Source organism: Symsagittifera roscoffensis, chromosome 9, assembly GCF_963678635.1.
Source record: "Symsagittifera roscoffensis chromosome 9, txSymRosc1.1, whole genome shotgun sequence".
NCBI classification, from domain to species: Eukaryota; Metazoa; Xenacoelomorpha; order Acoela; family Convolutidae; genus Symsagittifera; species Symsagittifera roscoffensis.
The window spans coordinates 26,339,357-26,352,356 of NC_087070.1; the positions used below are offsets into that span (position 1 = coordinate 26,339,357).

At 35.7% G+C, this 13,000-nt stretch overlaps 2 protein-coding genes across 2 annotated transcripts in view; both read right to left on the reverse strand.

The window, feature by feature from the left end:
* The window catches only part of LOC134854496 (ABC transporter B family member 1-like), a 53,387-nt gene extending 43,681 nt beyond the window's left edge, over window positions 1-9,706 (reverse strand). The window contains exon 1 of the mRNA XM_063870769.1: window positions 9,696-9,706. The gene's annotated coding sequence lies outside the window, so the exon portion shown is untranslated. The remainder of the gene's footprint in view (window positions 1-9,695) is intronic.
* LOC134854497 (putative malate dehydrogenase 1B) lies at window positions 132-11,148 on the reverse strand (the record flags this gene model as incomplete). Its single annotated transcript, XM_063870771.1, is given in 8 exon segments — window positions 132-466; window positions 794-979; window positions 1,414-1,588; window positions 2,004-2,207; window positions 5,847-5,987; window positions 6,300-6,603; window positions 8,960-9,091; window positions 10,817-11,148. Coding segments are annotated over 8 exon segments (1,612 nt in total), but the record flags the coding sequence as incomplete, so codon positions are not given.
* Window positions 11,149-13,000: the final 1,852 nt, after the last annotated feature.

A 13,000-nucleotide genomic window follows, 5' to 3' on the forward strand; every position in this document is an offset into this window, starting at 1 on the left:
GTTATCTTTCTTAGTAATTTGAACACACTTTTCTCAATCTGACCTCCTTAATTTTTTGATTGTTTTTCTGAACAAATTAAACATTTTGAAAGCGAAACAACTGAAACTAACGAATCGAAAATCTGGTTTACCTATAACGACAGTATCATCAGCCACAGTCTCATCCAGAGCTTCCCCATCCACCTCAGTCTGGTCCAACTCCGTCTTCTCCTTCTCGACCTTCTCTACCACTGGCATCCCAACCGCCAACTCTTTCTCCTCCCGCAACTCCTCTGACACTTTCGACACAAACTCCAGCCACTCTATTCGCCCGTCTGACTCATCCGCCTCCTCGCTGTCCTCACTTGGAGATGCTGCCAGGTTCTTGGAGGCTTTGGCTGACTCAGTGACGTCGAGGTCCTGCACGATCTCAAAGGAACCGGGGAAGAACTTGACAGGGAGACAGACAACTGAACCTTCTTCAAACCTGCAAACGAAAAAAGTCATAATTTTTTTCTTGATTTTTAAATCTTAGGGTCACTTCTTTAGTTTGCCTGAATCTTTTAATCACGCCGATTTTTTCCTGATTATCACTTTGGAGGTTCAACTATCTCGCTGCAAAAAATTTGGTCAAGTTTTTGCTGATTGATTCAAAAACGTTTGAGATTTTGAAGAGTTAAGAGATTGTCATTTTTCGAGTTCAGACAAGGATTATAAAATTATGATGCATGAAAAAGTGAACATTTCTAATGGCATTCTTGCTTTTAGGGTATTCTCAATCAGGAAATGTTGACAGAGTGCATATAAATTTTACCCGTAGAGTGGTTCTTTGAGGTATGTGGCCAGATTGTGTCTGAAGGTAGGCTCGGATCCTAGGAACCAAGCAGCCAGAGTCTCCTGCACGGCAGCGGCCATCTTCATCCAGGGCATGTGTTTCAGCACACTCTTCAACTCCTCATTTCTAGTCTCCATTTTAGACAGAAACTCACCCTCCAGCCATCTGCAAATTGCAACGCACGCTCTTGTACATATATTTTCAAAAGCGATATATAAGAATTTGAACGAACTCTGTGCCTATAAAGCTCCTCCTCTTTATAGGCACAGCTTTTATTCAAGTTCTTATATATCGATTTTGAAAAAAAGAAACAAAAAGAGAAAACTTAAAAAAGAGAAAGATGCCAGAAGTATTTGGTTTTTATTCAAATACTAGTTACTGATAAAGAAAAACATTCTTTTGGTAATTTTATATTGTATTCAAAAAAGAGCTAATTTTTCAAGTAAAGAAACTGTTATCAATTAGGAATTAAAGCTTTGATAATTATCTGAGATCTTCCCATGCTCTCCCATGTTCAGAAAAAACTATTGAAAAATTACACCAACACTTTCTCAATTTAAAAAGAGAAAAAACATCTTCGGAAGAGTAATGTTGACTACTTGTGATCGTAGATGAGCTCGGAGGTGGGTCTGCAGAACCAGGAGGGTCCAGTGATGGAGGTCTGTCTCAGTCTGGACACCCTCGACCACTTGGTGTCCACTTTGTAACTCCCACTCAAGTTTCCCCACAGGAACACATCGTGAACTGTAGATCCGTTCACGCCCATCTTTCCACCTAAACCCAGAACAGCTCACAATTTTCTCCATAAAATCCAGATTTGAGGGTCGAGCATATACGTCAAAAAAACGCATTTTACGCATAAAAAGTTCAAAAAAGCTCAAAATGACTTTTTCCAGAAGCACAAGAGGCTTCCGTTCAGACCAAAATTGATAGCTAGAGTCATTGCAGAGCGCAGCAGAGCTGCAACAATCAAAAATGGCTAATTTTGAAGCTTCCAAGAAAACTGAAGCAACTTCCACAAAAATTTCCCCATTATAAAGGCTACTAGATTACTGCTGAACATTTTTTGATACAGGAATAGTTTTTTCAACCAGAACATTCTGATATGTTATAATTTAGTGTGGATTAGATGATCTGAAATTGATTTTCTATGTCAGATGTGATAATCTTTTATTTGTTCTTTGCTTACCTAGAAGTGCCTTAGCAGTCTTCTCCTTGAAGTTAGCCATGCCCACTATGTTCTGGGAGAGGAGGGAGGGGCAACAGTTGTCAATCAGGACAGAAGTGGCGTAATTGAGGGGCACCCCCTGTCCACACACCAACACCTTGCAAGTCCTTTTTGCATGTTGTTTAATCTCTTGTCCCAAAGTCTCGAAGTGGGATTTGACGTGGGCTAAAGCATTTTTTAAACATATCACATATCAAGGTTGCACCCTATTGCGACATCTCCCAACAAAGATCAACGCAGCAAAAAAGCAACGGTAATGTCCGATGTGCCAAATGGTCACTCCTTTTTTGATTTGGTTTAATAATCAAATGTTTCACCGAACTGCTGCTATGCCCAGCAAAACAGAAGGTTGAGAAAAAATTTGCATTTTTTTTTTAAATTTAATGACAGGTTGCATTTTCTGTTTGAGTTTGGTCTTCGGAGCTCTCCCAAATCACTTTGAAGACCCCATTTTGACAAAATTTTGTGCGCCGCAGGCAAATCTTTGAAAAAATGCCAAAAAGGCGTTTTTAGGCAATTTTTGGAAAATTTTGACAAAAAGCGTTTTTTCGGCTAACGCTCCCTCCTCAAAATTAAAATATTTTGGCGCCAAAGACGCCTTTAGAAAAACTTTAGGGTCAGTCAGCCAAAAAAGGAAATCTCAATATATCAAAATAATACAAAGGGGGACCCTTTGGGTCGGCATGGGGTCGAATCCCTGAGGTGGGAACGTCCGCCCCCTCCCTAGATCCGCCAATGGTGCCGACAACTTTTTTCTGTACGCTCTAAAGTCTTTGGGAAATCTAGGAGCTTATCAGTTATGGTATCATTTTAAAACACTATTAGTTCCAATTCCAATTCCGTAAACAGAAGTCAGTGTCGAAAAACGTTGGTTTGAAATCTTCCATTTTTCAGACTAGTTTACACAAATGAATGAAACCCGGGTTGCCAAAGTCAAAACAACTATTCATACCATTTTTACTTATGGAATAAATTTTTATAAATGTTTTATAAAAATTTATTCCATAAATGAAAATTGTATGAACAGTTGTTTTGACTTTAACAACCCGGAAAATCATGGAATAAATTTTTATAATACAATTCTATAAAGTTTCAATGAAGAAAAAAATCATCAAGAAGGTAGAGATACTAGCATTTGTCTTATACAAGGAATTCTACGATGAGAATAACTTCCATTAATCGATTGGTATGACTAGCATAAGGTATAAGGATACCCCTCAGTTAAGTGGCAAAATCTTTAACAGAAATTGCATTTGGAGATTTAAAGCAAAGTGTAGAAGTTTACAGATAAATATAGGAAAATACACAATTTTTTAAATTTTTTATTTTTCTCAGGAAAAATTCTACTTTAAAACATTCAGTAGTTTAAAAATCGCGGCCAAATTTCCGACACATTAGCTTTATCAAAATATAATAAAACATACTAAAATAATTGTGGATTCACACAAAAGAGTCAACATGATTTTTTTGTGGGTGTGTGGAGCTTCGAAGTTTTCATGCATTCAGGTAATTTTTTGTTCAAAAACATACTTATCAGACAATTTCAGAATTTCACAAAATGGATACAACTACAGTATTTTTCGAAATGCAGTTACCGAACTAGTTTAGTCTACATTGAATCTTCAACGCGTACAATCTTGATTGAATCGAAATCATTCATGAAAAAATGCTGGTCAAACTTTTCATAATTGTGCTGCATTCATCTAATTGTACCGTTTTCTAGCTTGATTACTAGCTATAAAAACTCATTCGAGTAATTTACTACCAATTTGAACCTCTCTTTTTCCATAATTTTGCAAAGTTTTTGTTTTGCTTATTTTTTACTGTTTTATTTAGAGATTACTTTCGTCCGGAATTACTGTGCTATATTATTATTGTTTTCCCTTGATAATATTATTGTTTTCCCTTGCCAACAGTTGAAATGGTAGTGGGCTAATTGTAACAAGATTGAAAACTCAAAACTGTTGAAAACTCTTTTGAAAACTCAAAACTGTTGCACAAAAATTCTGTTAGGAAAACTCTCTTCAAACTGTATCGATTGTCCCAATTTTTTGCAACTCTCTATAACCAAGCATAACGTTCAAAAATGACCTTCACAAATACAAACTAGGTCAAATATTACATATAATTTTATTGAAGCCATGATTAAGCCCTGAGCCGATTGGTTCTGGCTGAAAGTGTTTTCGTGGCGTTTGACTCAGAATAAACTTCCCCCGTGGACCCAGGGAAACTTGTAACACTAAAGGCCCAGCTAAAACTGTTTGATCAATTTTGATTTTAATGTACTCATGCGGGATGAAATGGGTAATCTCAAAAATTTAAAATTTGGGCTTCACCCAAAACCCTATTTTGCTCTATTGAAATATGAGTGAAATTTTGTGATTTCAGTCAGGGGCGGATCTAGGATTCTCTCGATTGGGGGGGGGGGGGGGTTGGGGGGGGGCGGATTTTCAAAAAACTTTTAAAAATTTTGTCACGTTTTATTTTAGGTTGACCAAATTGATTTTTCGAGCATTAAAAAGACACTGTTTCGGCCAAATTATCTGCGCCGCAGGCAAAAGTTTAAAAGAAAACAGGCCAAAAAAGGCGTTGATAGGCACTTTTTGGAAAAATTTGACCAAAAAGTCGCGTTTTTTTGGGCGCGCGCTCCCTTCTCAAAGTTAGTATATATTGGCGCCAAAGGCGTCTTTAGAAAAATTTTGGGGTCCATCACCAAAAATGAATATTGAAAATAGTAAAAAGGGGGACCCTTTGGGTCGGCAGGGGGTCGAATCCCTGAAAGAGTGGGCATCCGCCTCCCCCCCCCCCCCCCCCCCACCCCTAAAGCCGCCCCTGATTTTAGAGTTTTCCCAGAGATTTAGTTTGTGTTGAATAAGTTTTAGGGCGTAGCATCTTAAACGTGGAGGTTTCCCACAACCTATAAACACCTTGATATCAGATTGAGTTGGTTTGTAGAAGAGTCAAAAAATTTCAAAAAACGGACAAGAAATCAAAACATTGAATTTTCTGAAGGCCATAGCTTTTTTGTAAGAAAGTTTGAACCTAAGCGCTTACACAGGGAAGCTTTGCACAACCCTTTCTTTGGATTGAACTCAAAATCTAAGAATTGGAATGGTTGTTTTCGAGACAAGTTAAAACAGTCAAAAAACCAAGAAATTAACAATTCCGAGAATAACTTTTGGTGTTAAATTTTTTAGGTGTCGCCCATTATTCAGAAGAAATTTAAATCACCTGTCTATTCGTATGAACGCAAAAACTCAAGATTTGGGAAGGTAGTCTCGGTTTTTGAGTAGAGTCAAAAAATTTCAAAAAATGGTTAAAAAAATCTAAAATTTGACTCCCATTTTGATAGGGCCTTACGTTTTTTGTTATTCAACTAACTTTCCAAATTTGGTTCTATCTATTGAAGTCAAATTCTCATATTCGGGAGGGACTTCCTACATACCGGTCTATCAATTGAATTCATAATGTCAGATTTCGGTAGGTAGTTTTCGAGAAAATGTAAAAATTCCAAAAATATATGGGTCAAAACTCCCCCACACATTTTTGTAGAAATTGGGGTAAGGTTAAAAGAGACTAAGGAATTATGCTTGCACATAAAATAGGTAAAGGGCGGACTTCCATTGATACCACTTTTTTAAAAACTACTTATTCTACGGTATAAACTACGGTAAAAACTACGGTATAGTATTTTTTGAGAAAGTATTTTTTGAAAAAAATAAAAAAAATAAAAAACTCGATCCCATACATTTTCACAATACCTGTTTTTATCAAAGAGAAATTGTAAAATGTAATCGTACTCACAAAGATGGTTGTGCTTTCGTTCTGTTTCATCTTCAATTGACTCATCTGCAAAAATGCTGTCGAGCAACACGACTATGTCTGCATCTGCAAATGCCTCCGAACGACTGGAGACAAACTTACTTTCCCGACACAAACCAGAAGCTAAAACAAGCGTTGTAGTGTTTTTCTCTCTCGACTGAGTAGCTTTTGCTTTTTTGTGGAATTGTGGAATCTGAGAAATTTTTGAATAATCAAGGAAACCAAGAACAAAGGTTTCAGATCATATCATTTTGTTTTAGCGTGTGTTGTGACAAACCTGGATAGAAGTGAAAAACTTTTAGGACAAATCATTTAACTTTTCAAAAGCTTTTATGAGCATTTTTGAATCTTGATTTATACACTCTATAGTAGTAATCATAGATTTCTGAGTGAGTATGAAGAAAATGGAAATGCTTCGAATAAAAAATAAATCACCTATATCCTCCAGTTCCATAATTACTCCATCGCCCATAGACTTCTTTTCTTCAGAGTCCATAACCCGAAGAGCCACATCCTGCTCTTTTCCAAAAGTGGATCCATTAATCAGGTGGGGGTATAAACAAGTAGCAATGGGGGATGTGCCCTCTGTTATTGTGCAGATGAGGGGTTTGATTTGGGCTCTTCTCTCCGCCTCTTCTTTCAGCTCTGTCTGTTTGTACTGCAGATTCTCCTCGGCTGTTTTGACGACGTCGCTAGTGCCGAGGTCCAGTCGCAGACCGTAAGTTTGATACACATACTCCTGCAGCAGAAATGCTAATCACTACTACAGACAACTATTAGTCAATATTTAATCTTTTGGCTCGTTCAGAAAACTATACCCCTTTTTGAATTACAAAATCTCATTTTGATGAGTCATAACGTTTTTTGTAATTCAGTTGGTGGGGGTATATTGGAAAAGGCCGAAAGTTGTATACTCGCATCCAGCTTCAAGCGTTTATAATCAATTACAAAAAGATTTTTGTACCAGTCTTACAAAAAATGAGAAAAATTGATTTTAATCAATTAATAGTCAATTATAATCTCTTGAAATCAAAAATGATCAATTATAATACCTTTTAATCGATTATAATCGACTATTTTATTCCAAATTTCTCATTTATTTCTTTTGCATGTTAATCGAGTTTAATTGTTTATAATTCCTTTTGTTTGCCTATTTTGTCTTCGACCTTCCACCTGAAATGCTTATATTTTATGCTTTTCTTAGGCGTTCTCGATTATATTTGTTTCTTGATGCACATTTTAAGTTGTTTTGACCACCAAAAAATCAGCACACTGCTTAAGTTTCATGATTTATTTAGAAGAGTTGTATTTCACCTACCGCGGGATTCGTTCAATTAGTATGAAGGGATATCTATGAAGCTTTTGTTTCGTGGTAAAATTTTTTGTTTAAAAGAACCAAGGAGTGAAATGACATCTTACTTATGAAGATTTTTAACAGAAAAAAAGGATTATATTCTATTATAATATATTATAAATTATTATAAGAGGTTTTAAAAGAATTAAGGAGATTTTCAGAAAATTATAATCAATTATAATTGATTATGATTTATTATAATGTTACGAAAAATGTTATCATTATAATGGATTATGACTCGATTAAACATCTAAATTTGGAGCATATAATTAATTAATTTCAATAAAAGTACAATTATAATTGTAATATAATCGATTATTTTCTCTTTTTACTGAGTGCGAGCACTTCGATCAAGCCTAACTGAATGGAATAAAAAATGCTCATAGCGGCACAAAAACAGCACAAAAATAAACCTAGAAATTGTGATAGCCAACAAACTAGAAAATTTTTTAAGTCAGCAAACGCTCTAAACTTATGATTGTGACATTAGCGTTAACTTTTTTGAGCTTTTCTGCTATTTTTTTTGTTTTGAGGAGCTTTCAGTTTTTTTTATCGAAATATTAGCCAGAGATCGCAAGAATAGATTTATCGTTTTGTTATTCAAATCCATAAATCTAATTACTTTGATATTCATGAGATGAATTGATGCTCGGAGTGATTTTTTGAAACTAATTAATTTTTTCTCTAACTACATTTTTTGTCAAAACTTTTTTTTAACAAAATATTATCTGAGAGCTGCAGATAATCTCATTTCAAGATTTATAAAATCTTTTGTAATGAACTGAGGCAAGCTATTGGGCTACTTGGTACTGCAATAGATGCAACTTGCATCCCTTTGTTCATAACATATCCTGTAAGCAGAAAATTTTTTTAAAAAAAATCATTTTTTTGCTTCGTATATGAGAGATTTTGATTCTTTTTAAACTAAAAACTAATTCGGAGACGTTACAAGGCAGTCGGAAAACTCATGATTTTATCCTGATAGGAGCAGTTTTGTTTCTTTTGGAAACGGGTAAACGCAACTCAGTGCTTATCTTATTTAGGAAAAGTAGTACCTTTGAGTAGCTTCAAACTTTCGGAGGAACAATTTTGTTCAAATGAATTTTTGAATGCATAGTCGTTCAGGGATGTCGAGACACTCAAATTTTCGCTCTAAAACTAGTAGTTTTGAGTCAATCGTTACAAAAGAAATAGGTAAAAAAAACTTTGGTGTAGAATTGAATGGGTAAAAAAGGTAGGGTAAATTACTAAAAACGTTTAACGCCATGTAACTAGATCACACGATAAAATGCATCTTTGATAAGTTTTCACTTCGTATTGACGTGTTTCTGGAGGATTTTTAGCACAGTTTTAAAAATCGAGAAATAGTTTTAAGCAAAAATCAAAGGTGAACCGCAAAAGAACCAGATTCCCAAAAAGCAGAGGTTTTTCTCCAAACAATTTCTGTAAAGATTTAGAGAGTATCTTTTTTGGTAATAACGCTCAAAATTTTTTTGCTCTTTTTTATCTCATCGCAATAGACAAAATCCGTTTAGAGGTGCTTACATTATGTTAGGACTCTAGTTGGACTCTGTTTGGACAATAATTTGGAATATTTTGACTATATTGACTGAGTTTAGATATGCTTCGTGTCTGTACAAGAACCAAACCACCATCTCCACAATGGATTTCTCTCAAACACAGGTACTACGCTCGAAATTGAAACCCAATTTTAAAGGACATTTTCCCTCCCTTGTCTTACCTCGAAGTCGTTTGATCCTCCCAGCAGCATTCCCTTGCCTCCTCTGTCAATCAACTCCCTCCACACAAGAGGGGAGGAGCCATCGTGCTTGTCTGTCCACCCGTGCTGCTCCTTAGTCCTCAACACCCAATCCTGCACAAAAACAAACCTGATAAATATTTTTCAATCTTTTGATCACCTAGAATTTCCGCCAACCAATTTTTTGTTCATTAGAATTGTCTGATAGCGACTATTTTGTTATGTGAAATAACAACACAATAAGAGTGAATTTGCAAGATGAACGGCCGTATAAAGATCCCAATCAACCTGATAAGCCCGTACTCCTGTTACGTCGCAAAACATCGGTTGAAATAATTTCTGCACTGTTAAATTTCTCCATTTGCTTTCGTCATCCCTTTTTTGATAAAAACCTCTCAATTTTCCTAAAAGTACGTTTGGTGCCAAGACCTTTCCTATTTAAGAGACCAGTGAACTTCAAAAATGTTATTTTGGCTCTTTTTCCTTTTCCCCCCCACCTCGTATGAGCATCAATTTTATGATGTAATGAGTGGTTTTACAAGGTTAATTATGAAGACCAAATATGCTTGTCGTGGCCCGGTTAGTCCGCATGCCAATTTTCTTGTTAATCGGTTCGTGGGAACAGTAATTTTACTTGTAAAAATTGCAGGTGGGGGGGGGGAAGGAAAATGAGCCGTTATTTTTGTCTACATTTTCTCAAAAAAACCCATAAACCCTTTTTAATAAGTTGATAAAATTGGAACCAGTTTAAAACTAGTTGATTTTTAAAATATTTTATTTCCCTGTTAAGTTTTTATTACTAACAAATCTTGATCCATGACTAAGTCGTACCGTATCTTTGTAAAATTGAAAAGCTAGTGGTTCAGAGAATTTTTAATAAAGATTGAAATCAGTTGCTTTCTTCTCTCCTCTAACTTCGCAGAAAACCAGTATATCCCTAGATCTAGTGAGACTGAGAAATATAAGAGTAAGAACAGGATTGGTATAAGCATAAGGAGTTACACGAACCTAATCCGGCCTAAATTAGATATCGTGACAAACAGACAGTGTACCCTATCCGAAACTACTATATGAGAAGGCCACCCCGGACCTAAACTCAAAAAGTTCCTTGAATTAATTTGATGATTTTAACCTGTAAACTATCTAAAATAAGACGTTGAAAGCCATCTAATAATCATTCCTAATAAAGTATTTTGCTTTTGCTTACAGCGCAATTTAACTTCTGTACAACACCTTGTTTCATTCTTGATAACCATCAAAGCAAGGTTTCAACTTTTTCACGACCCAGCTGATATTTTGTAAAAAGTGGAGTAATATCAACATATGTTTCCGACCACGGTCGAAAAAATTTTTGACAAAAAATAAGGGCTCTTTTCCAGCTCCCCCCTTTCAAATTCAATTTTGAAGAGCTTATTTAACATTGTCATATTGCAATGAATTTTGGCGTGGTGAACAAATCGACAATTGTGAACAAATTTGTTCTGCATACTTTACAGCGTTTCATCAAGCATTTAGCCGTAATAACACGTAAAACAAACATAAAACTCGGTATTTTGAAAAGGGGATGACTGAAAAAGAGCCAAAATAAGACATTTTTAGTGATTAGCAACATAGGACAAAAATCGTCATGATTTGGGCAAAACGTTGCCAGCTTGTCATTATTTTGACAAAATAAGACTTTATAGTCTATAACAGCAAAAGTTTAACAAAGTTGTCAGATTTTATTTGAAAAACCATCAACATCTCGAGAACATCCTATAGATACTCCCTGTAAGAGTTCTTGTGACAATGTTGCAATAATTTTATTCCAAGAACACTAGGAAAAGAATGGTTAATTACCTGCCAACTTTCTGGATGGACGCTAACTTTGTGGGCTGAAAAGTGTGGTAAATTAATTTGGAGATCATCTGCAAGTAACTCTGCTTTGGCGAAATAGGGACAGTCGGATTTGCCCGCGATCACTATCTTGGTCATTTTAATCAATCGAAAATGAATCTTCAATGATGATCTTAATCTAAAATCTTTTCAAATTAATCAACAAATGCAGTGGTAGAAATTTAAAACATATACTTTAGTGTATTTTGATTGTAAGCTGATATTAAAAGACTGATAAATTTGTACATGCATGAAAATTTTCGTTTTTTCTTGCAGATATGATCAACAGACGCACGTGCATTTTATGTTTTGCGCTTTAATTCAAAATTGCATGTAAAAACGGCTGGAAAACAATTTATGTTCTGACTCCTCCCTGTAATATCCCCCCCAGCCTTTGTAATGAAAAAATGAAAGTCTCACTTCCCACTAAAATATGTAACTTTTCTGTATTATGTGTGTCAAAATTGGAAAGAACCGCTGTATGTTTGAAACTATTCTCAAGTATTTGACGAAATTGAAACACATCATGTGTCGGCTCTTTTTCCTTCCCCCCCCCCCCCCCCACCTCACTAAAACATGAATTTTTTGGTCTAACGAGTGGTTTTACAAGGTTAATTATGAAGATCAAATATGTTTGTCATGGCCTAAGTAGTCTGCATGTCAATTTTCATGACAATCGGACAAAGTGGACACAAACTTCAAATATAAACATTTGCAGGTGGGGGGGGGGGGGGGGAAGGAAAAAGAGCCCATGTGTCTATAAAACTCAAAGATAAAGTTCACTGCATGATTCTATATCAAGAACTCGCTCTTTTCACTATTCAGAAGTCTTCCTGTAGGCTGTTCTACTGTCCTCCTCTCCTCCTAGCTCTAGCTCTACCAATCAATTTTATCGTGAGTTGTATATGAGGCTCAGTCGCAGTTGTCGATTTATTTTTCGAGCTACTCGAACAAAAGTTAGAAAGTTTCGACCGTCCTGACCCAGGCTCGATATGCTTTCATTGTGTCGACTCAAATCATCAGTTTATCGGCTATCTTCGTCGGAGAAAAACATTTCGGCGGTGTTCTATCGAGGAAACATATTTTGAATATGTCCGACTAGGCAAAATCATTACGATTGTGTTCTGTCCAGGAAAACAATTTCACCATGTTTGATCGAGGAAACAAATCAACCTATCTCAACAAAGAGGAATCGATTCCACCGCTTCCGAAGAAAGATTTGTTTTGACCGTTTTCAACCGAGGAGAAAACGCTTCAAACAAGTTCGACAAAAGAAGTCTTGTCTAAAACATAGTTCGCAGAAAAAATTTGTATGCGCATTAAAAAAATTCATTTTTTGCTATTATGATCTACAGACGCATGTGTATTTTTTAGTTTGCGCTTTTGTTCATAATGGCATGCAAAAAAACGGTTGAAAACAAATCGTTTTCTGAATTGTTCATACAAGATAGCCCCAGTTTTCGTTAAAAAAAATAGTCCTAAAACGTAATATTTTTCTAATTTTTTTGTCGAAACTGGAAAAAAAACCGCAATACAAATTTGAGTAAAAAGATTTTTAAACGATGGACAACATTGAACTTATCAAGTATATAAATGAAACTAAAAGGTATAGTGCGCTCCATGATTCTATATTAAGCGCCGACAGTATTCCTCAAGCAGTCGCTCTTTTGACTACTCATAAAGTCTTCCTGTTCACAGTTTTGACAAAAAAGAATATATTCCATCGTTTTTGAACAAAAAATCATGATTCGACCGTGTTCAACCAAGGAGAAAGCGCTTCAAACGAGTTCGACAGATGGATATTTTCTAACAAAGGGTTTCAATTTGTTCAGTTTCTTTCATGTTATCCATTGTATTGAAAATTGTAGTTTGAGTCAATTACACACTTATGCCCAACTGGACACAACTAAGCGTTCACCTTGAGAGCGTCAGATCGTGTAACAGATACCCTGCCACGGCCATGATACTGTGCAAAGAAGAGCTCCCATTTAACCTCTAGCTTTAAATCTATCACAGCTTGGCCGACTTAGGCTGCAATAGTAACAACTTGAAGGAGGGGTCGGTCAACCAAAAAACTCGAACATTAACAACAAATAATCAAACACAGCACTCAAAGTGAAAAAAAAATTCAGCGTGTGCCGAAAGGAA